Source organism: Actinia tenebrosa, unplaced genomic scaffold (assembly GCF_029948245.1).
Source record: "Actinia tenebrosa isolate PJP-AT-01 unplaced genomic scaffold, QUT_ActTen_1.0 PGA_scaffold12__29_contigs__length_12842862, whole genome shotgun sequence".
Classification (NCBI taxonomy): Eukaryota; Metazoa; Cnidaria; class Anthozoa; order Actiniaria; family Actiniidae; genus Actinia; species Actinia tenebrosa.
The window spans coordinates 12,309,477-12,332,270 of record NW_028292572.1 but is presented as its reverse complement, the minus strand read 5'-3'; the positions used below and the strand labels follow the sequence as shown (position 1 = coordinate 12,332,270).

Genomic DNA, 22,794 nt, shown 5'->3' with positions numbered 1-22,794 from the left:
TTCTTTAATGAGTGATGAGTTTGGAATAGCAAGTACAAGGTGTTTTCTCTTCCCAAAATGTATTTTGGTAATGAATTAATATATTACATATACAATTGAAAATGAAGGAGATAAGGACTGAATAAATGAATATGCATGCATTTCAACTATGTTCTTTTTTCAAGTCTGTTAAGAGAAGTGAGAAGTATTTATGATAAACATTCATTTAGTGATTAAATGGCAGATAAGAAAGAACATACTGACAAGGTAATCCACGCGAGAAATAAAAGCCGGATCGTTGCTATCTAGTCTTTCCAAATAGTACCAATCAACCAGGCTACAGACAAATTAAAATCAACCCGTCGGAAAACAGATGCAAACTCGGATGAGATGGAAAGAAAAAAATCAAGCGAATTCACCGAGCAAGACTTGAGTTAAGTACCAACTATTGACTTATTGGATTATTTCGCCAAAATTAGCGAACTATAGTACAATATAGTCAAAATAGAATAATCATTGGCTGGGGATTATTTAGCTCTGTATTTCACTCTGAACCAGCTGTTGCACTGACAGGTTGGGGGAAGAATATCTGGAACAAACAAAATCTCAGACGTCAACAGTGGAAACATTGAAATACTGGTATCCGACCTTAAAAGAGAATATCTTACTCTGAATACTATTCCCAACCGCAAGGGTATCGTAGTCGTTCTGTTCCGTCGCCTGGTTTGATATACTTTAATATATTTTAGTTTTGTGCTATGAAGAAACATAGTTATAGCTGGTAAGTGTTAAAATCCTTAGTGATTCTTTTTGTAACGGCCTCCATTTGTTCATTGTTATAAAAGGATTTAAAATTATTAATGTTTGGCATTTAATCAACATTTTCCGGCGCATTTAACAAAAAACAGAAGAAAAAACAAAAAAAAAAGCCACATTTCATAGGTTAATGTTTTGTTCAGATGACACAACAAATAAAATTGATAACAGATTATTTATTTGCACAGTTCTATCGAAATAAGAAAACAAGTGCAACACAGTAGCCTTGTTGCTATCCTGTTCACTCTGGCTTATTAGATTACTAATTACCCTACACATGCGCGATATTTAGTTGCTAAATCAGCTTTCCAGTGACTATTTTCATCTTAAATACCTGTTACTAACAGTGTATACTAAGAGTTTTGACTGTATTCAGTTAGTCTCATGAAATTCGTTATTTTATCATATAATTATCCATAAAATACCTATATTTCTCCTTCTCGAAAAACTGATATTTTCACATATGAAAATATCGTTACCATGTGTATTTAAGCTATTAGTTTATAGATAAAAACTTTTCATAATCATAAAAAGCTTGTTAAGTTGATTTTATGGATAATTATATAATAAACAGAATATTACACGGGCGCTTGGAGATACGAAATTTATCTTCTCGTGTTCAAAATCTCTTCCACTCGAAGATGAATTTCGTATCTCCGCGCGCCCATGTAATATCCTTTATTCTTTAATAATATATTCATACAAAACCGGGATTATCCCGGCAGTTTTTCAGGATATTTCATTTAGTTTCTAATTAATATCGTTCAGAAAAATGTCACTTCGCAAGCTTAACTATCGCACATTATCCAGTGTCTTTCCTGAGACTTTCTCACTTCTTGAGATAATTTGGCAGTTATAGAATATATTCTTCAAACCGTCAAAAAACTGGCACATCTACACAGACATGAGTTCTCTCTTTAATGATCACATCTTGTGATGATGGTGCCGGTGGCAGCTTGCTGGCAGTGGAAACAAAACTTTTCATCTATCGACAAGTTTGAACACGAACTTATTCGGCATCAGAAAATTTTACCGCGATGTTAATGAAATATTGCATAATTCCGGGGTCTGTGTCATTTATATATTAATCAATACAGTTTTAGTGTTATCGATAGCTGAATGCATTTTTTTTAAAACGAAGTACTTTTCCGTTATCGTTTAATATTCGCTCCGAAAACCACGAAAGTTGAAAACGATTGATTCCAAAAAGGCCTAATTTCCTTCGTTAACTTATTCTGTCTTTTTCTTAAATTTTTACTGATTTTCGTTCGTATTTAATTATAAACTAAAGTAATATTTATCGCAAATATTTACACTTTTGGTCATGTGACATGCCAGATCTGCGTCTAATTGGCTTCAAGGATAATTTATGGACAGTTTCTGACTACCAAGTTAAACCAAAAACTACCATAAATTAATAGCTTAGTATGCAATGTTCTTTTAATAATCTAGCTCTTTGTGGAAAAATAAAAAAATATCCCAGAAGAATTATTTTAAAAAAGAAACAAGTTTCGAATTTGTATTTTACTATTCAGTACGAAACTATAGGCCAGAGATTTGGCTTCAACTATACTTAAGTGAAAAGTGATTGCAAACCAATGTATTAAATAAAATCGTTATTTGTAATCGACTTTAAATTCTATAAAATTTCGCATAATCATGGCCTCTATTATTCATGTTTTATTATTTTTTTTCATGCCCTTAAGAGAAAATAGTAATTTGTTCCTAAGAACAAACGCTCTCTAACCTTTATTGGGAATATAGTCTTTTGATAGGAATAAAATTGAATTTAGGACTGATTTATATTTCGGTAGGTTTTTATGACGCAGTACCATTATCAGTTTCTCCGTGTGTAAACAGCAGTTCTTCTAGGTGTATAGAGAAATCCTCGCTCATTTGCATGAGAAAGACTACACCTGTCCTAGATGAAGGTTCCTACAAAACACTCTAGCTATAGGCTACCAAAAGTATTGCTATCTTAAAAGAAAGATTTATCAGCTATATTTATTTAAAAACTTAACCATTTGACAGCAAGTCAAAAGCGTTTGAAGTAGAGGGATAGATAGTGAATGCTTGATCGCTGTGAACAAAGAACTGGATTATATTATTACGGACTGTCCCGAAAGGGCTTTAAGCTGAGAATAAGGCCATCCAATGACTCAATACATTATACCAGAAATTTAGCTCTTTTAAAGAGAGGTAGGTATAGTATAGTGGCTTTTTCGTCTTACGAGGTCAGTTCTGGTTTAAATTGCTGTTAACTTAAGGGAGGAGATGATTTCAAACGCGATAATCATTTTCTCTGCTCGCTATTCGACACTCATGGATTATTCATTATTCATAGTGAAAGTTGCTTTCTTTTTTCAGTTTTACGGTATCCTGCTTCTAGTTTTGGCAGTGAATGAATACTTCACTAATATTCATATTAGTTAAATATAAATATAGAAATTAGCCTTTCCTTACAACATAAAATTATATTTTTTTGCATCTATCGTTTTTTAGTTTAAGTCGGGTTCCATTTCAAACGACAAGTTGTTCTCTAAAGGTGTTCCTGTCGACTAGTGTTTTGCTTATTGATTTCTATGCAAATTAAAGCTTAGGATTCAAACCAATTTATGCTTATTGAAGATTCAATCTAATTTGTGTGTCCACTGGCAGTTGTCAAGGATTTACATAAACACCAAAAGGGGATGTCCAGTATCAGAACCACATCTTGTCTTCTCTAATACAAAACACCATACGCTTCTTTCTTCGTAGATTATCTTCTCTTGAAATCTTAAAAACGTATTTATAAAAGTTCTAACAGTAATTTGAATTTATTTTGTTACAGTTCTGTAGGATTTCCGGTTGTTAAATCTGGCCTTCGTCTACATGTGTGAAAGGGCCTCAGGCGATTCAACGACCCCAACTTGGTTTGCATTCGCCATCAAGTGTTCAGTGTTTGCTTTTCACCCTGGATCTCTTTAAAGGCGTTTCTATTCTCATCATACATCAGCATTACTCATGTACAATATGAACGAACAAACTTAACAATTTTTAAGAGGATTTCTGTGAAACTATAAAAACTATGGGAGAACTGACGAACTCGGAAATCTTCGGTTTTTCGTTGAGTTTATTTTTCATGAATGTGGCAGCTCTAGTCATGAACTTTTTGGTCTGTCTTGTTGTGTACAGGAGTAAAGAACTCAGGAAACATATTTCCAGCGTTTTTATTGTTAATTTGGCAATTTGTGACTTCATGATGGCTATCTTTGCTATGCCATACTCCTTTGGTTCAGTTATCCTCAATAGATGGCCATTCGGTAACTTTTGGTGTCAGACGACAGGGTTTTGGAATATGCTGTTGAGCTTAGCTGCAGTGTTGACCTTAGCGACCATCTCGATAGATCGCTATATTGCCGTCATCAAACCGCTACAATACCGAGCCAAAATGACAATACAATGGGCTTTGGTGATGATAAGTTTTGTATGGTTCCAATCGACGGTGTTTTCCATCATTCCCATCGGACTTGGTTGGTACAGATTTAACCGCAATTACTATTTGTGTACGTTTCCTTCTGATTTAGGAGATGTTAACTACATCGTATTCACCGTCACCACCTATTCAGCAAATGTTGGCTTATCTTTGGTCATCATGTTGGGAACTTACTACAAGATATTTGGTGTAGCTAAGCTCCATTCACGTCGTATTGGACATGCAGTTATAAATGCCGTACATTTTGCACCAGGAGTGCGAGGAGCAATGTCCACGGAATCGAGCCGACAAAGAGAGTTTAAAGCAGCTCGAAAGATTCTCTTTGTCATTGGTGCATTTATCTTGTGTGTTGCGCCATACACAGCCATACGGCTTCTTGAACTTGCCAAAGGAGAACAACCCTTAAGTCATCGAGTTACAATCTCCTTGCGTTGGATTGCTTTCCTCAAAAGCTCCATTGATCCGTTTATTTACGGATTGTTGCAAAGACGTTTCAGGCGCGCACTTCTTGAACTTTTCCTCGGGACTCAACGGGCAAGAATGGCCCGTAATTCTTATCCTTGTGGAGGACCGATTCGTGTGCGCGCGAAAAGGAACTCGTCTCAAAGCGAAACGGGTACGGTGATGACCGCCATGAATAAACAGAACTCGGTGGAAATAGCATAAAACCGCTTCGATATTTTAAAAGCAAGATCAGTACAAAACAGAGTAGGTGAGCTCGCTCTAATTCTAGTTAAATGTGTATATCATTAAAAAGATTTAAATAGAAAAGGCTGCAGAATGAAAGTACGTTTATGGATTTTTATCACAGTTCAGAACGAAATAAGATTTTTGTTGGGTTATCTAGAACCCTTTACAGTGAATAGAAACAGAAAAAATGAATGATTTTGTAAAAGTAAAAAACGCGTGCAAACTCGAAGACTTCGTGTTAGGAAGCTTCAGTAGGGATCCAGTGTTTTGAACACTTGCAGGGGGGAAAATGTGAAATACAATTATTAATTGAAATATTTATTTTCATTTTAAAAGTATGTTTCTATAGAAGCGAGTTTTCTGAGAAGAATGTGTAAATTTGCCATTACTTTTTGTTTATTTTATTATTTTGCAAAACACGAAATTTTGCTCTAATCGTAAAAGGAAGTAAAAAACACATTAATGTTCCTTTAAAATTAGTCAAAATAACGACTGTATTTTTATGATTAAAAAGAGACGAAGTGCCTTTATCGTTTACAGCAATTTTTTTCATTTTCTTTGATCCAATCTTTGACACTCATTGAAGTAGTTTTTTCATTAATCAAAATGGGAAATATTCTGTCACTTTTTTATTCTTGTGACTATTGCCGATATTTCATCTGTGAGACCGTGAAAGACCGCGAGAAAATTTATACTAGAATTAGAAAAATAACTAATACAATAACTGAAGTAAACAAAGTATTTTGACATTTACCGTGATAATTAAGGCAGCTGTAGCCATAAATTGAAAATGAAACTAAGTCGTAAAAAGCCAAATCGTCTTCCAAACTGGACTAAAATTAAATGTAGAGAAAAAAGGAAAAGACGAAGATAGAAGAATTACAAGCTGTTTTTTTTAAACGTGTTTTACAGCTTGTATTTTCCTTGCCTTGAGGCTTTGAGGATTCGATTATTTTTTTGTTGAATGGGATGATCTCACATCGACTTTCTAGTAATTCTATAAAGTGTTTTTTTTTTAGTTTTGCTTTTATCGGCTGAGTATTCTAAGATATTATGGATAAAAGGTGTTAGAAGTCTTAGTAAGATTATGCCATGTACGGATTGTATGTTCAAAACTGGAAATTTAGTTAATGTGAATGCCTGTTAAAAAAGAGGGCGAATATCCACTTGACTGAATATCAAAATCGGACGAATAGAAAGTAATTTTTTGCTCATTATGCTAATGTTTGAAGCCGAACTCACGGAAATATGATCATCTGCAGTGACTGCTCTTCTGCAGCCAACTCTTCCATCCATCCATCCATCCATCCATCCATCCATCCATCCATCCATCCATCCATCCATCCATCCATCCATCCATCCATCCATCCATCCATCCATCCATCCATCCATCCATCCATTTTTTTTTTCGTTTTCCTCTCTTTCTCCTTTTCTTCTCATTCTTTATTTTCATCTTCTTCTATATTTACATTTTCATTTCTACCTTGACGTATTTCCAAAACATGTACTCGTCTATCCTGCCTAACAGATCGGGATTCTAAGTGTGTATTTAAGGAGCCATGAATATTGAGATCTTCTGCTTTTGAGGCGCCGGAACCCAATATAATTGAAAAGGTGCACCTAAAAGTCTTTAAATCCTATTTCACTTGACCATTCAAATCCATACGTCGGCATTAACCGCAAACCTAAAAAAAATTCGATCTAGATTCTTATTTGTTTATTGACATTTTCATAGATCTTTTGAGTGAATAGATCCAAAAGTGCCGAGAAAAGAAAAAAAGCTTAAGCCTCGCATCAAGTAATAGCATTCATCCCTTGTATTAAGATCATCTGTCTCACTTTTGGCTTTCAAGACCAAAGTTTCCATCAATTCCATCAATCATAAACAGTCATCTTGTGCGGTGCCTCCCAGCGGGGAGGGATAAACCTATCAGATTTTTCATAACGGTTATTACCTAGTTTTAATATGAGTACGATTTCTTTAGGATTCCTGACAAAAGGCTATGTCAACAATATAATCTTTGTAGTTATATTTTATCTGGAATAACCTTGATGCCATCTGCCGCGCGCCGGCCCTAAAATAATGATCAAAAATAACTGGTTTAGAATAGAACCGAGGAAGTCTTCAGTTAAGAATGTTTACTTTTCTATTCTCTTCCATACTTTTATAATTAATATTTATCTTATTCCCAGCGGGAATAATATCTGTTGGTTTGTGAACTCTTTAATTCCTCTAAGAATGATTTCATTTTAACCCATTTATTTAATCCCTTCCCTTGCATTCATTTTTTCCTGCGCCCAAAATGAAAAACAATAAATAAATAAATAAATAAATAAATAAATAAATAAATAAATAAATAAATAAATAAATAAATAAATAAATAAATAAATAAATAAATAAATAAATAAATAAATAAATAAATAAATAAATAAATAGATAAATAAATAAATAAATAAATAAATAAATAGATAAATAAATAAATAAATAGATAAATAAATAAATAAATAGATAAATAAATAAATAGATAAATAAATAAATAAATAGATAAATAGATAAATAAATAGATAAATAAATAAATAGATAAATAAATAAATAAATAGATAAATAAATAAATAAATAAATAAATAAATAAGCAGATGAATGAATGAATGAATGAATGAATGAATGAATGAATGAATGAATGAATGAATAATAACAATAACAATAATAATAATGATAATAAAAATAAAAATAAAAATAGTAATTTTATAATTTTGCTTCGTTTACATAGACTTGTCGAGAAAGTTATCCGAGGTCAATTTTAAGAACGACAGAAATTAAAGCTATTTATCTGTTTTGGAAATTTTTTCTTTTAATTTCATTCATTAGTTAAGAATATTCTCGTCCAAGTCAGCCCCACGAACATCAGGGGATATATATTTGTACTTTTTCTATGCACATTTAAGTTACATTGATTCCTACTTCCAGGAGTTTTGAAATGGAAAAAAGAGAAGCTTACTGTGTAGTAAATGTACGAGACGTAATGAATCGTTTTTGTCCCATTTTTTCTTTTATTCTCATTCAAAACTGCTCATAAGCCTCGCTCAAGGAGCATATCTAATGATGAACAAATGAGAGATGGATGTTCAATTCTGGTTATCCATTAGGCGAATAAATTTGACAATCTCTCGTTATTTATAAGCAGCTGAATAGCGAGCAACATGATATTCAGTGTAATAAAGCACCATTCTCGGTAGTTTAGCTCTTACAGCTATTCTATGTATAATTCTACCATTGTTTTGTGAATATACCAATCAGCAAAGATATCGTAGAGTTGAAGTACATCTAAAAGAAATATGAATTACGATCTTTTTTACTCCCCGATATTAGCATTTTAGTGGACTGCTTGATCATAGATACCTTTGTCGCTTTTGAAGGAGATTTTTAAGCAAAGAAGTTTACGAGACATCAGTTACGATTCTTTCGATCTCAAACTCTGGAATACCATGTTCATTAGAAAAGGAAGTATATTTCGAGTTTATCAGTATCCGACAATCGATAATTACACCAGCTAAAGGTGCTAGTAGTTAGCGTAGCCATGGCAACAGAGAGTAGTTGAAGATTTGAATACTAAATGTGCTAGACGTGTCTGGAACTTTATCATCCTCAGTGAAAAAAACTCAAACAAATAAGTGGTATCAACTTACCAGCAAAGCCTAGCTTGAAGTGTTTTAGTGAGTTTAAAACCCGTTAAGAATCTTGTTCTAATATTGACGCGCCATGTTTGCCCCACTCTAATTTCATGAAGGAAAGAAAGAAAGAAAGAAAGAACTCGATCGTAGCTATGCAAATCACACCTCCATTTTATTCAAGCAGTAATGCCTCAAATATACTTTTTGCGATGTCGTGTAAATTGTGCAGATTTTAGCAATCTAACTGGGATGACCACGTGCGTGTTACTATAGTGATCTTGACAGTGGTTTGTTATGATATCATCATAACATCAGCTACAATAAAAAAAAGAGAGAGAGAAGAGTGTCTAAGGACTAAAGGAAAGCTGAAACATCACTCAAGCATATTCTTAAAGTGTTTATGAAACCAAATGTTCGACCTCCGTATTATTTTAAAACAACAAAATTTAACATTTTCCGAGTATCGTGATGCTATTTTTTTTGGAATTCAGTGTAACTAAATATTTTTTTTTCGCCTTCGAAAATCAGTCATTTGCACCAAAAACTGTCCGGGGTCTGGGACCTAGTTTACAACCACGATGACGTCACTGCGAGGACTCGTGTTTATCCGTGCAAGTCAGTACAGAGTTGTATTTTTATAGTTTTTGTGCCTCATTCGCTCGAATCTATCATGTCTGACTTAGAATCAGAGTTATCCACGAACGAAAGTATCGAAAATGAAGACAGTAATGATGAGGACGAAATCAATTTTAATTTTGAAAGTGTGTTCAGACCGTACGAAGACGAACCACTCGCCTTGGGTAATGATCTGGCAGAAGAACAAGTCGGTGATGAGGTCGATGGAGATGGCCTTACAGCAGATACTTTAAGACTGAGATTTGAGAAAATAGTGCCTCTACAAAATTGGTAAGTTTATAGTGTATAATTGTTTATTCGTAAGTGTCATGTCTTTGTAATTGACAATTTATCTCTTGCTTTCAAAGGTGTTCTTGTGGAAATTCTTCGGGCTCGATAGAATCCATCTTCGGAAACTCGTCAGGATTTGAGGTTGAAGGATTGGTTTCTTCAGTTGGCTGTTTAACGGAAGCTAGACTATTCACTATTTGGTCTTTCACAGAAATATTGCAAAGTATCTAAAATAAAAGTAATGATGTTTTGACAAATATTCTATAGGAGGGATTTCACGGCTAAAGTGATACAAAGTCATTACCGAGTTTGTTGAAAACTTGCCTTTCGTCTTTCTCGTGCTGTTGGCATCGTAATTAATGGCGTACCCACCGTGTCGATTGAAGGAATTGCAGTTATTTTAAGCCATGGTTTGGTTCTAAAACTACTTGCATTGACAAGACTAATGTCCGGTCTTTGGACAAAACATTTAGCATGAAAGTGAACAGAGCATAGTACAGACGAATCACTTGGCTGCCAGCCGGGTCTGTGCTTTTGTACGAAACGAATCCACGCCAATCTCCTTTGATCTTTGGGAAATTTATGAAAAGAAACGTTTGGAGTACTAGCACTGTTTTTACAGCTTAGGTTACCCGGCCCACCAGCCACACAGTATCTTCCTCCACGCTTTTTTGACTCCGCCGACATCACTTACAGTGTAAGTAGAATATAAATATATCAACAGAGCCAAAGCGACGAGTCCTCACAGTGACGTCACAATGCTCGTATGGCCGCGCGACGGAGCCGGACAGTTTTTGGTGCAAATGACTGATTTTCGAAGGCGAAAAAAAATTATTTAGTTACACTGAATTCCAAAAAAAATAGCATCACGATACTCGGAAAATGTTAAATTTTGTTGTTTTAAAATAACACGGAGGTCGAACATTTGGTTTCATAAACACTTTAAAACACCGCTATATTAGGCTTTTCTGCTATTCTTAGACTGTTTACAGACACTCGTTTTATTCCGAGCGCTTGTATACATTTTGCTTGTCCAACTCTTGTTGTTGTCATGGAAACAGATTATCTTCGAAACAGTGTGTTATGATATATGATCTGATTCAAATCCATATACAAATCAAGGCTATAAGTGATGGGTTCGTCTAGAAGTTTCTGTGCTGCTTGTCACATGCAAGGGGCCAGAAGACCTGATATGATAACATTCATGTTATTGTCTTTTGGTGACAGACAGCTGATAAGACGCCATTTGTACTCGGGCTTCCTGTGTACTCCCGTATTGCAAAGTGCTATACTTTTAAACTCGTGGATACGCGAAACGTAGAAGCGAGTTATTGTGAGGGGATTAAATATGCAAATGTGTCACTCACTCACTCACTAAGATGTTAGCAGATCAATAAATAATTGCTTATGAATCGTCTTACAATACAATACTTTATCATCAATTCTCCCCGTAGGCCTTTTCAGAATTAATTTACAAACTACAATTAACTAATAATAATGAAAACTAATGAAATAAATATAATAGCTTGTCCTATTTCTGGCCTATTTCAGCCCTCGTAAGCCTTTTAAATGATCTTAACGATTGCGCAGATCTAGTGTCAATGCTAAGATTGTTCCATCCTTTGATTGCTCTGTAAAAGAAGCCGCGCTGGGCAGTAGCTGTCCGGCATTTTGGCACATTAAGGTCCTCGCTATTACGTAAGTGTGAGCATCGGACCGCTTCCATATCTTACAGCTAATATTTACTGGCACTAAATTATTCATACATTTGTACATCATTAAGACCTCCCGCAAGTGAAGTTGCTCTTCTATAGTTAGCCAGCCAAGAGCTTTCAAGGTCGGGGAGATGTGGTCGTATTTGTTCGGGCGGAAAAGTTCTGCATAAGTTGTAGTTTATGGATGTTCTGTTTGTAAGTACCAGACCATACAGCAGAACAATAAAATAACTTACTAAAAACAAGGGAATTTATCATTATATGCAAAACTTCTTTGGAAAACAGATGGCGAACCCTATTTATTTGACACAAACCAGATAGCAAGGATTACGATAATGATGAAATGTGATTATTGAATGATATTAAGCCCGAGTCCAGGATAACACCCAGATCTTTGACGAATGGGACAGGGATCAGCTGTTGTACCTACCGGGTAATGTCGGGTAGCTTAGATGTAAGTTGACGTGTTCCAAAAAGCACTAATTTAGTTTTATCAGGGTTTATAAGCAGGTGAGATCCTCTGTGACTTGTTGTAGACAAGAGTGGAGATCCTTAGACGCACACTATAGATAGATCTTGGTGCTGTCCACACGAGACTACAAGACTCGATGTTACTAAACCTGATCACCGTAAGGAGGTCATTCATGTAGAGTGTAAATAACATTGGGCCTAATATGGATCCCTGAGGTACCCCATGCGTTATTGTGAGGGGATCCGACAGTGATGTTCCAATACGAGTACACTGCTGTCTGTCTGACAGGTAACTCGTGAACCAGAGGAGTAACGACTCTGAGGTGCCAAGCATCTGAAGTTTGTTGAGTAAGGTGGAATGGCAAAGACCTGCTATCCATACCTCTGAAGACGTCATTCGTTACTAATAAACTCAACGTTTCAGTAGATTAAAAGGTTTTGTTTCCACTTTGGTGTCTTGTCAATCTCTTGTGCGACATGAGATGGTCTTTTAACTGGTGCATGGCAATCCTCTTCGCTAACGTAGAAAAGACCGATAGTAGCGAGATGGGGCAGTCGTTATTTGCCACCTCGTGGTCGCCCTCTTTTAGGTGTGGGACTACTTCACCCTTTTTCCACGCTCGCGGGAAAACGAAACTCGAGAAAGAAATGTTTATTAAAGTGCAAATGAACCCTTCGACAATACATTCAGTACTGGTTCTGCATAAAGTAAATAGTTGAATGGTAAAATATTTCTTGATTTGAGTGATGCGTCTCTAAGTTATGAAGGTTTATGCTTCCAATATGCTAATGATGATGACGTCAGGTAAGGTATTTGAGTGTTTTTGTTGTAACTAGTAATACTAAATGCTGGCCATTTTGAAAATACAAATTTAAAATAGCTTTCATGTAAACCATGAGTAAAATAATGATGTTTTTGAAACACTGCTATGAACCAGTTCGATTTTGTATATTTAATTAAGCCTCAATAGACGTCATTAATGAAAGTCATTAATGATACGGTAAGAAGAAGATTGGGCCAAGAACAGACCCCTGAGGCACGCCTGTTGTAATGTTCATGATGACTGAGTCAGTATTCCCAATAGATACATATTGGCTTCTCCCTCTGAAGTAGGAGGTAAACCAATCACACACATTATCTCTCAGGCCATAATGATAGAGTTTTTTTAGTAAGATATTATGATTGACTACATCAAAAGCTTTACTTAGGTCAAGATATAAATCACACGAGTAAGTACCGTCATCAATTACTTTTTGAACCAAGTCTGTAATAGATATAATGGAATGGAATGTAGTGTGGTTTTGTCAAATAACCAAATTGCTTATTATACAATATTTTATTATTGTCAGTAAATTGTAGAAAAGTCTGGAAAACATCAGCTTTTCTAAAATACGGCTAAAAACAGATAAAAGAGATATAGGTCTATAATTGTTTACAATAAGATCTGACACACTTTTATGGATTGGAATCAAATTAGCAGTCCTAAACTTGTTATACAAGAAGCTGGAATGCTATTTATCCATGTGGGCAAGGCTCACACTCGAACATAGCTGTACCTTCGGATTATTTATATTAAAAGAATCAAGAAAAGATAAATGCATGTTGCATCAGATTAGATAAAATAAAAAATATAAACGTATAAACTAGAGGAGAATACTATAAATGAATATAAGTGAGAAACAACAAAAAAAAAAAGAATGTTTAAGTATCTTTATGAAAATGAACTAAAATAATTATTTTACGGCATTCACAATATTCTTAGGATTTATTGGTCTATCAGTCTTATCAAGAAACAGATTTAAATGAAGAAAAGTCGAAAAAAATTTCTAAACAAATATTCCGACGCCTATTTTACAGTGTAATCCAAGTAAATAGTTTTTCACATGCCACATCAATGTCAAGATATGACGTATATTTAATATGCATAACGCAACGCTCTTTTTAGCGGGAAGAACACAGGGAATCCAATTACTTAAGATTGCAAGTAGGATTCAGAGGGTATCAACGAGTTTGCCATGCAGCAGTTTGATTTATGGTGGTAGAAATCGGTCTTTGGTCTCTTAAGCGCATGGGCTTTGTGCCGCTGAGTTAAAAACGCAGGCTCTTCCCTCCGAATATCCTTCGAACAATTCAAATTAAATAATCGTGAGAAAATCTCGAGAAGTTCGTGAGCTTATACCGCTTGCGTCGGGCATCCTCTCAAACGGTGTCGAACAAAAAAAAATTTTTTTTTCTGTAACTTGTCAGAAATTTCATCACAGGTAGTCCAAGTGAAGTATTTCTTCCTTTAGGTTTATATCAGTAACATAGATACATGACGGTAACCATGACAACAAGGCTATGGTAACCCTGAGAGTAACCATAACAACAAGGCTATGGTAGCTCTGAGAGTAACCACGACAACAAGGATTTGGTAACTCTGAGAGTGACCATGACAACAAGGCTATGGTAAACCTGAGAGTAACCACGACAACAAGGCTATAGTAACCCGTGAGAGTAACCATGACAACAAGACTATAGTGTAGTGTAATCACTGAACTGTATGTTGCCATCAGCTGGATACTGATCCAAACATGCAGAATGACCAGGAGTAGGACACTTAGTGAAGTGTGATGGTCTATAGAATACCCATCCTGTGGCAGACCCTGCATCCCTCCAGTGCTCAGCATGCCTAAAGTGATTAGGACCATATCGGTTACGTGCGTACAACCCTGGGTTACGAACCACATTCACCCACTCTCCGGCGAAATTGATCTAGAAAGAAACGTTCAAAAACATTATGTTTTACTTATTATGCTGTTACAGGGTCTACATCAAAAACCGTCAAAAACCGTCAAAAACAGACTAACAGCAAACCAATTGGACAAAGCCATCTACAGATATTTTATAGGCTCCTGAAGCGGATCCAGGGGGCGAGGTTCCTGGGGTACCTGTGCTCTCCCTTCCTGTTCAGAATTTATGAGAAATAAGCCTCGGAAAATATAAGATTTACAATTGTTTCTGGTGTCTACCGCTAACTCAGAATCCTACTGATTCTCCCCTGAATTCATTTCCAAATCGATTGCGCGCAGCTGGGTTTTGTCATTGTGCTGGGTTATGTATGTTCAGAGATCATATATATCTAATGTATTTTGTGCTATAAAAATGATTTTGATTATCTTGATAAATCATGATTGAGATATACTATATTTAGAATTTTCTTTAAAGATTATTGATATCATTTTAGGTTTAGTATTGTGAAATGAATATTATATTTATAATAATAATAATAATAACAATAATAGTATTATCATTATTATTATTATTATTATTATTATTATTTGTGTGTCTTCAATTGAAGTATTCAGTTGTAAATTACCTATTTGTAGTGAGATTTACAATTGTAAATGTAAGGCAAAATATGAAATAAAATTATCATTATCATCATCATCATCATCATCATCATCATCATCATCATTATTATTATTATTATTATTATTATATGGTGTTGTACCTTGGTGGATGGCTGTCCTCTAGCTGCTAGTATTTCTGATTCCATCATGTATTGTCCATACATTTCTATAGTAAAACTAGGCGTACCGATCAGAAATTGGCCACCAGTCTGCCTCCCTTCCAAACAGCACCGCACAGACGTATCATAGGTCGTCAAAGAATAGCCCTAGACGTACAAGTATAAATGACTAGTATTGTGTCTACAACTTCAACTAACAAAACGAGGGACAAGGAAAAAACAGTAGTCCAAAATAGGGACTCCATTTTATCGATTTAATTGGTGAATACAGGTAAATATCTCCTCTTCCGTCTGAGACCCTTTGATATGCTCGATACTGGGTGTTTGTAGTGAATATTTACATAAATCAAGAGAATATGAATTAAGTGAGCACATCTCCCATACATGGGTCACTAACCATGAACGTTTTTTTTAAATCTATTTTTAGCTCCGCAAGCAAGCCTGAGCTATTTTTAGCATGCCATTCCTGATTGGTCAGAGTTGTAGTGACTTCAATTCGAGCGGAAAATGTTTAGTTTCCGACTTCATATTCGCTTGCATAAATACGTCGTTTAGCTTACATGCAGAGGGACAGTACATGCAATTCCACGATTTGAATTACTGTTTTAGTCAAAATCCAGGACTACACTTCCAGAAGTGGTAGGTACCGAGTACCCCCACCGCTCCCCTCTAAACAATCGTGTTGATCTTATCCCTAAAACTAACGTGTAGTAGGCGCTACGCACTACACAATATATTAGACAGATTTAACAAATGCACGCAACGCGCGCGGCCTACAGACAACGATGAAAGTAGGGCCTTCTTTTTGTGCGGAGTTTTCTTGAAACCTAGCCTTCTCTTTAGGACGGAAAGAAGCTAGAGAGACATGACGCCCTGGTAAGGAGAACAACCTTAACTGAGACGCCAATGTGCTCATGGGGAAAAATAGGCAGAATGCGCACAAGATATCTGGCCCACAAATAACCTAGACCTCCAGTTCTACTGTTCCTGATCAAGTCATACATCTCACCTGTTCGATAAGCTTTGGTCTCATGAGATTCTTGAATGCGGTATAGTTTGCTGTCAGAAATGTTATATCGGCGTCTCTCTCCCAGGGAAGGACTTTGTTAAATTTGACAGCACCTAGTATAGATGAAATAAGAACCTGATTAAAAATAATCCGTTCCAAGTCAAAGTGTGCATGTTAGATTGGGGAGGGCTGAGGGCGACATTCTTTTCTCTTTCCTAGTTATTCTTTTCCTATGTCACGGAATATTTACCAAAATAGATGAAGGACCAAGAGAGATATCTTACCTAGTAGCGTCCCTTCTTGTAATTCACAAAACAAGCCTGCTTTTTCGCACTCTCTCATGATAAATTTGATAGCATCAGCAAGATTCTCGAGTTCACAAGGTGGGTTACCAAGACCTTTGGTTAAACTACATTTAGATGTCCCCTGATTGTGCCGGTACCCACGTCTACAGCCGTACCACCTTACTTGACCATCTGACTCTACCCATTTCTTGATATCCCATTTCTTAGCAAGTTCAACATAAGACTCGTCGTCTACTTTCCTGGTGTTAATATTGAACATGACGTCTGGGCATGTGACCGCTAAGCTTCCTGGGTTAGCTGTCTTGAGACGGAAAAAGAAGTCGTGGAAGACGCCATATTGGAGACTGTGTTGAAAATTTAAGAAATCTTTAGATCACAAAAAAACATTGCGAAATAAAAGAGAAGTTGAATTGTTCGATAAAGTGGTTAACATTGCTTGTCGGGAAAGTAGAAAAGGTTTTCCTTTCCTCCATGGCCTTAGAGATGCGGGATCCCTGTGGATTTGGCGGGAATCTTTGTCGCCAAAAGCGCGCATGCTCGCCCACCCTCTCCACAACATTTGAAAGGTGTTCAAAGAAGAGAAGAAAACGTTTATCTTTTAAAAGTGTGTTAATAAGAAGTACATAAAATACATTCAATTCAGTTGCACGTATGCAACATAACAAAGTTGACGCAACCTGTCATCAAAAGTCGAAAAATAAATACATTTGAAACTTTATTTAGCATACTACTTACTTTTGGTCGAAGGGTAGTTTCTTAAGGGTGTAGGTGCACTTTAAGTTTGATAAAGATACTACTTACTTTTGGTCGAAGGGTAGTTTCCTAAGGATGTAGGTGCACTTTAAGTTTGATAAAGATACTACTTACTTTTGGTCGAAGGGTAGTTTCCTAATGGTGTAGGTGCACTTTAAGTTTGATAAAGATACTACTTACTTTTGGTCGAAGGGTAGTTTCCTAAGGGTGTAGGTGCACTTTAAGTTTGATAAAGATACTACTTACTTTTGGTCGAAGGGTAGTTTCCTAAGGGTGTAGGTGCACTTTAAGTTTGATAAAGATACTACTTACTTTTGGTCGAAGGGTAGTTTCCTAAGGGTGTAGGTGCACTTTAAGTTTGATAAAGATACTACTTACTTTTGGTCGAAGGGTAGTTTCCTAAGGGTGTAGGTGCACTTTAAGTTTGATAAAGATACTACTTACTTTTGGTCGAAAGGTAGTTTCCTAAGGGTGTATATGCACTTTAAGTTTGATAAAGATACTACTTATTACTTTTGGTCGAAAGGTAGTTTCCTAAGGGTGTAGGTGCACTTTAAGTTTGATAAAGATACTACTTACTTTTGGTCGAAAGGTAGTTTCCTAAGGGTGTAGGTGCACTTTAAGTTTGATAAAGATACTACTTACTTTTGGTCGAAAGGTAGTTTCCTAAGGGTGTAGGTGCACTTTAAGTTTGATAAAGATACTACTTACTTTTGGTCGAAGGGTAGTTTCCTAAGCTTTTCAGTATCAGCCACCCAAGGACCTTGAACATGGTCACACACGATGCAATCCCCAAAAGATCGATAATATCCACCTCTATAATGCATTGTCCAGTTACGAAACACTGTCTGTAAACACCCGATATCCCACTCGCCTCTCTGATTACGAATTGCTCCTCCAGCAATCACAACTTCTTTATTTGTACTAATCACACGTATGAGTCTCTCAAAATTGATGTCATCGGTAAAATGAGTGACGTCACTACCGAGGAATACATATGGCGTAGTGACATCATTTATTAAGGAGTTCCATATTTTTCCTTGGTTCTGTTTGGGAAATGTTTTCAATGATAACGAAATGTTGAGTTGTGATTCTAAAGATCTTTTTCTAAGATTTTCTTGATTATTGTCAGAGGATAAGATGACATTAATTCCAGGATAAAACTTAGCAATACGTTGTAGAACGGTGTACAAGCTTTGTGGTGGTAGAGGTAGTTGTCTGCTATAATGAAGTATCACAGTAATAAGCCTGTGCATTGGAACACTATCCGTACAGTTTAAAGTAGCAAATCCTGTCCTGAACCACGGAAATCCATGAGAAAGGTCTGATCCCATGAACTTTTCCGGGCAAACAACACTTTTTGCAGGTTTTTTCTCATTTCTTTGGACATATTTTTCATTGAGTTCTACTTTGTCTTCCTGCAGAGAATGAAGTATTTCATTCACTGTTTTGATGTGTTCTCCTAGACGATGATATAACGGTGCTAACGTCACCGCGTCTCTCTGCGTGTCACTTAAATCAAAGAGTAACTTTCGCAACTTGGCGGCCAAATGTTTTTTTTCTTTGCGTACCTCATCCTTCAAGTTAACCGTGGTAGATGTGGTGCTATTCAATAGAATCTTTCTCTCTCTGATGACTTCCAGTTCCTTGATAAAGATGTTAGTACGAGGACAGTCAGTGGACGAGCTGGTCTTGTACATAACACCCATGTATTTAGCCAGTTGAAGCAATGACAATAAAGCCAACACGACGCCAAGGCGAGGTATCAGCCATTTTAAGGAAGAACGAACCATACTCTATAACAAACAACAGTAATTTTGATAAGCTAGTTGTGGTCAAACCATATACATACACATTTTGGTTTTAACCAGGAGTTAAAGGTGGCTGGACCCCCTCACGCTTGACCGCTACCTTCCACTTTTGGAACGCTGGTGCATAAACGTGTCTTATCCGATTGCAAATCTTTTTTGCACATAAGTCACATAAAGATTGAATTAATGTTTGATGCAATTTTTAATGAGATCGGACGTCATAACACGTGATTATGATGAAATATTTGTTTTCGTTCAGAAAATAATTTTAGCCTTGCAGAGCGTTCAACACTAAAATGCTTCGTGCCACATAATTATATACTAGATGCCTCCATTTGTAGGGATTTTTGAAAAAATCTATCAAGCCAATTATGAGATATTTGAGATTATTTAAATATAGTGCATAATCTACTTCAAAACTAAACAATGGATTTCATACGGCCGAAATTAATATTTCAGAGCCATATATTCACAAAAGTCATTGCTCATTTAGTTTTACTCTGTATCTAGTTTTAAAAGGAACATTTTGAAGGTAATCGACTTATGCGATTTCGTGAAAAAGTACAGTGCATAAGACGGGGTAAACATTTGATGCGCACTTTTCATCGCAGTGTTTTAGTCAATCTTACTAGATCTTCCATTATTCTAAAATTCGCTGATCATTTCTCTCAAAACTACGTCTGGATACAAATTTGAACTTAAACTAATATTACACAAAATTGCAAGACTATTGAACTCATTTAAAGCGATCTAAAGCGAACGAGAAATACAGAAAACATTTTCCCTTTCCCAACGATTTGATGCTCTGGGAATTCTATTGTTTGCTAATGATCATAACATCAAATTCTTTCGTACCATGCACGGTCCTATCTTGCTTGGCTGCTTTCCGATTTACTCCCGAAGATTGGTAATAAACAGTTTTTTTTATTCAAGCGTGGGACGTTTGTCATGATGTACTTTGCCGTCAGTGTGAGTGAATAGAATCGGCGAACATGCCTCAAGTAAAAACTTCAAGAAAGAAGCGAGCAAGACTTTTGAGTTTAAATAAAGAACCATACTTCGGGAGTTTGCAATCGGATAAGACACATTTATGCACCAGCGTTCCAAAAGAGGAAGGTAGCGGTCAAGCGTGAGGGGGTCCAGCCACCTTAATACCAAGAATCTAGATTTCTATAAAGTTATACATCAAATAATTGATAAAGTAAATCAAGTGAACGAATGAAGCAAGCAAAAGAACGAGAAAACATTACTTACAAAACCGAAACTGGTAGACACGAGGACTGAGTAGAAAAACTACTGAAGGCCAAGGGATCTCATACTAATTTGAATATTAGATGAGCTTGAAAAATCCGTAAAGGCGGTAAACAATGAAAACAGGAGCTCTGTTGTATTTGCAGATGTTGGCTTCGGCATCGGTGTTAATCCGCCTATTGTTCGTAACCGGTTATCGTGGTGATAGAAGAAGCATATGGAAATATAATCATGTTTATTAATAATTGTATTTAAGGATGGTGGGTACAGTTCGCGACCCATTTTTATTTAAATGAAACTGTGTCAGTTATTTAGAGTACCCAAGGGCTATCTAAAAATGTGAAAAAATTGGGGGGTCCCCACGCATCCAAGCGAGATAATTGTCACTAAAGACCCGATGACGTAAGCGCATTTCGAAGCACTTCAAAAAATCTCATATCCCTTGTGTTTGGCTTAAGTACATTGAAATCTTGTCTAAAATAATCTTAAACATGAATATTTTTCATATTGATAAAAAGATTTGAAGTTGCAAAGGTGAAAGTACATTTTTCGCAAAAGTAGGTAAAATTTCAATTTCGGACAAAACACAAAATGAAAAAAGAAACTACTCAGAATTATTTTTATTTTTGAAATAGTACATTCAAAATTATCTTAAGTGTTTACAAAACATACCAAGCAAATAAAAAACTGGGGTCGCAATGCGTTTTTTGGAGTTATAATTTTTTTAATATCAGATTTCCAGCTTTCTTCCATCGATGGTTACAAATTTCCTCCACCCCTCCCCTGAGAGACGTGGTTGAGCATTGCATTATGGGATGGTAAACATGGCGGACTACTGGAAGAAAACGGTCTCTAAATTGTTCTAGAGAATGCAATAAGAAAACCTTGTAGGGATAACTGAGAATTGAATAAAGACTCAAGATTTTCATAGAAGAAACTAAGTGAGTTTTTCCCGAGCGAACGGAGTTCAAAACTTCGTATTCGCTTTGAATGTAAAACAACAACTACCAAGAGTCCAAACTCTTTTTCGTCGATCAATTTATGAAGTTTAAGTGCCTCTTTACATTCACTAAACCCTCTTTCTAACTACTCCATCAGGTAATCTAACTCAATAATTCGCCTTCCTTCAATTAATATTTTGTGTTTTTCAGTTAAGTTTCTCCGCCGCTTGATCTTTTTCGTCTAGTTTTTGTCACTTCGCCGGTTCTCTATTTCTGACAAATCTACCATCTTTTTCGTTGTTTTCTCCTTTTCACAACATTTATTTTCATTTTCAATGAAAAGTGCGCATGAAATGTTTGCCCCGTCTTATGCTTTATACGTTTTCACAAAATCGCATACGTCGATTACCTTCAAAATGTTCCTTTTAAAACTAGATACGGAGTAAAACTAAATGAGCAATGACTTTTGTGAATATATAGCTCTGAAATATTTATTTCGGCCGTATAAAATCCATTGTTTGGTTTTGAAGTAAATTATGCACTATATACTTCCCTTCAGCGCACGGTGGCATCTCCCAGTCACGACCTCTTCTATGGAACTTGTTTGCATTCAAAAAGCATTAATACCATCATTGACCGTCTGTTGTTTGTGTTTAGGACAGCAGAATGGGTATTTGGAAGCCTGCTGAACCATGCCCGAGTTGTGCATATCTAAACGACCAGAACTTTAATTTTTGTTGGGTTTAGAGCAAAGCCCGTGCCACCGCCGGTTGCGCCTATCAGGATCAACACAACTCGACAGGAAAAAGAAGGACAAACCCCATGAAAACAGAAGTCTGCACTTCATCGTGAGTTCACAACGTTCTTAGCCTCGCTGCCAACCCCGAAATCGCTTGCCTCAGCCACACCTTGAAACCTAGTTTCGTTTCTGGTCTGGAAGGTCTGGAAAGACAAAACAAGACGAACCAAAGTCTACCAGACGAACTGCTGCCAAACCGCTATCAACGCTAGCACCTGCGATTGCCTCACGAGACTAGCGGCTGGCACTGTCGATAGTCTGATTGGCAAATTGCGATCAATCTTCACCCAGGCCGAACGGGGTGGTAGTTGGAACTACGAACTCGGTACGATGAACCCACCCTCACACCACTACGTGACAGACTACTTAAAAACCATCAAAGAAGAACAAGCAGAAGCCAGGGTACGCCCTAAGAAGGCGGTGCCACTATTCATGAACAAATTAGAACACCTAGCTAGCCCAGTATATTTAGCGAATTGCAAAAGGGGGATAGCGCCCCCATCGCCCTTTATATCCTTAGTCGGGACTTATCTTTCTTTAGTTTGGATTTTTTTCTCGGGAGACCGCGCGGCAGATTTGGGCGTGACGCTGTCTAGGGAGGTGATGTTCTTTCCCGACAGGACACGCCTGTTGTTTCATCATGCATTTGGAAAAACTTTACGGGGGAACGCCCTTAACACATTCGCTAT

General features: G+C 36.3%; 3 protein-coding genes across 5 annotated transcripts; 1 reads left to right on the top strand and 2 right to left on the bottom strand.

Annotated features, from left to right (window-relative positions):
* The first annotated feature begins 201 nt into the window (after positions 1–201).
* LOC116305554 (G protein-coupled receptor 26) lies at positions 202–5,056 on the top strand. 2 transcript variants are annotated; one of them, XM_031715492.1, is made up of 2 exons: positions 202–760; positions 3,626–5,056. In XM_031715492.1, exon 2 carries the CDS (start codon positions 3,863–3,865, stop codon positions 4,934–4,936), a length of 1,074 nt encoding a protein of 357 aa, XP_031571352.1. In that variant the 5' UTR covers positions 202–760; positions 3,626–3,862; the 3' UTR covers positions 4,937–5,056. The 2 variants fall into 2 exon arrangements, with proteins under 2 accessions (XP_031571352.1, XP_031571351.1); XM_031715491.2 differs by lacking the exon at positions 202–760 and adding an exon at positions 2,565–2,994.
* Positions 5,057–9,361: 4,305 nt separating this feature from the next.
* On the bottom strand, positions 9,362–10,452 carry LOC148912278 (THAP domain-containing protein 10-like). Of its 2 annotated transcripts, none has more exons than XR_016119496.1 (2): positions 9,843–10,452; positions 9,362–9,765 (listed from the first exon to the last, which is right to left on the bottom strand). XR_016119496.1 is itself a non-coding variant. In XM_089028545.1 (2 exons), exons 1-2 carry the CDS (start codon positions 10,223–10,225, stop codon positions 9,610–9,612), a joined length of 519 nt encoding a protein of 172 aa, XP_088884671.1. In that variant the 5' UTR covers positions 10,226–10,420; the 3' UTR covers positions 9,362–9,609. The 2 variants fall into 2 exon arrangements, 1 of the variants encoding a protein (XP_088884671.1); XM_089028545.1 differs by having other exon boundaries at positions 9,863–10,420.
* Positions 10,453–13,471: 3,019 nt separating this feature from the next.
* Positions 13,472–19,157, bottom strand: LOC116305542 (uncharacterized). The gene is made up of 5 exons (XM_089027867.1): positions 18,015–19,157; positions 16,530–16,894; positions 16,246–16,358; positions 15,219–15,383; positions 13,472–14,479 (listed from the first exon to the last, which is right to left on the bottom strand). Exons 1-5 carry the CDS (start codon positions 19,094–19,096, stop codon positions 14,240–14,242), a joined length of 1,965 nt encoding a protein of 654 aa, XP_088883993.1. The 5' UTR covers positions 19,097–19,157; the 3' UTR covers positions 13,472–14,239.
* Positions 19,158–22,794: the final 3,637 nt, after the last annotated feature.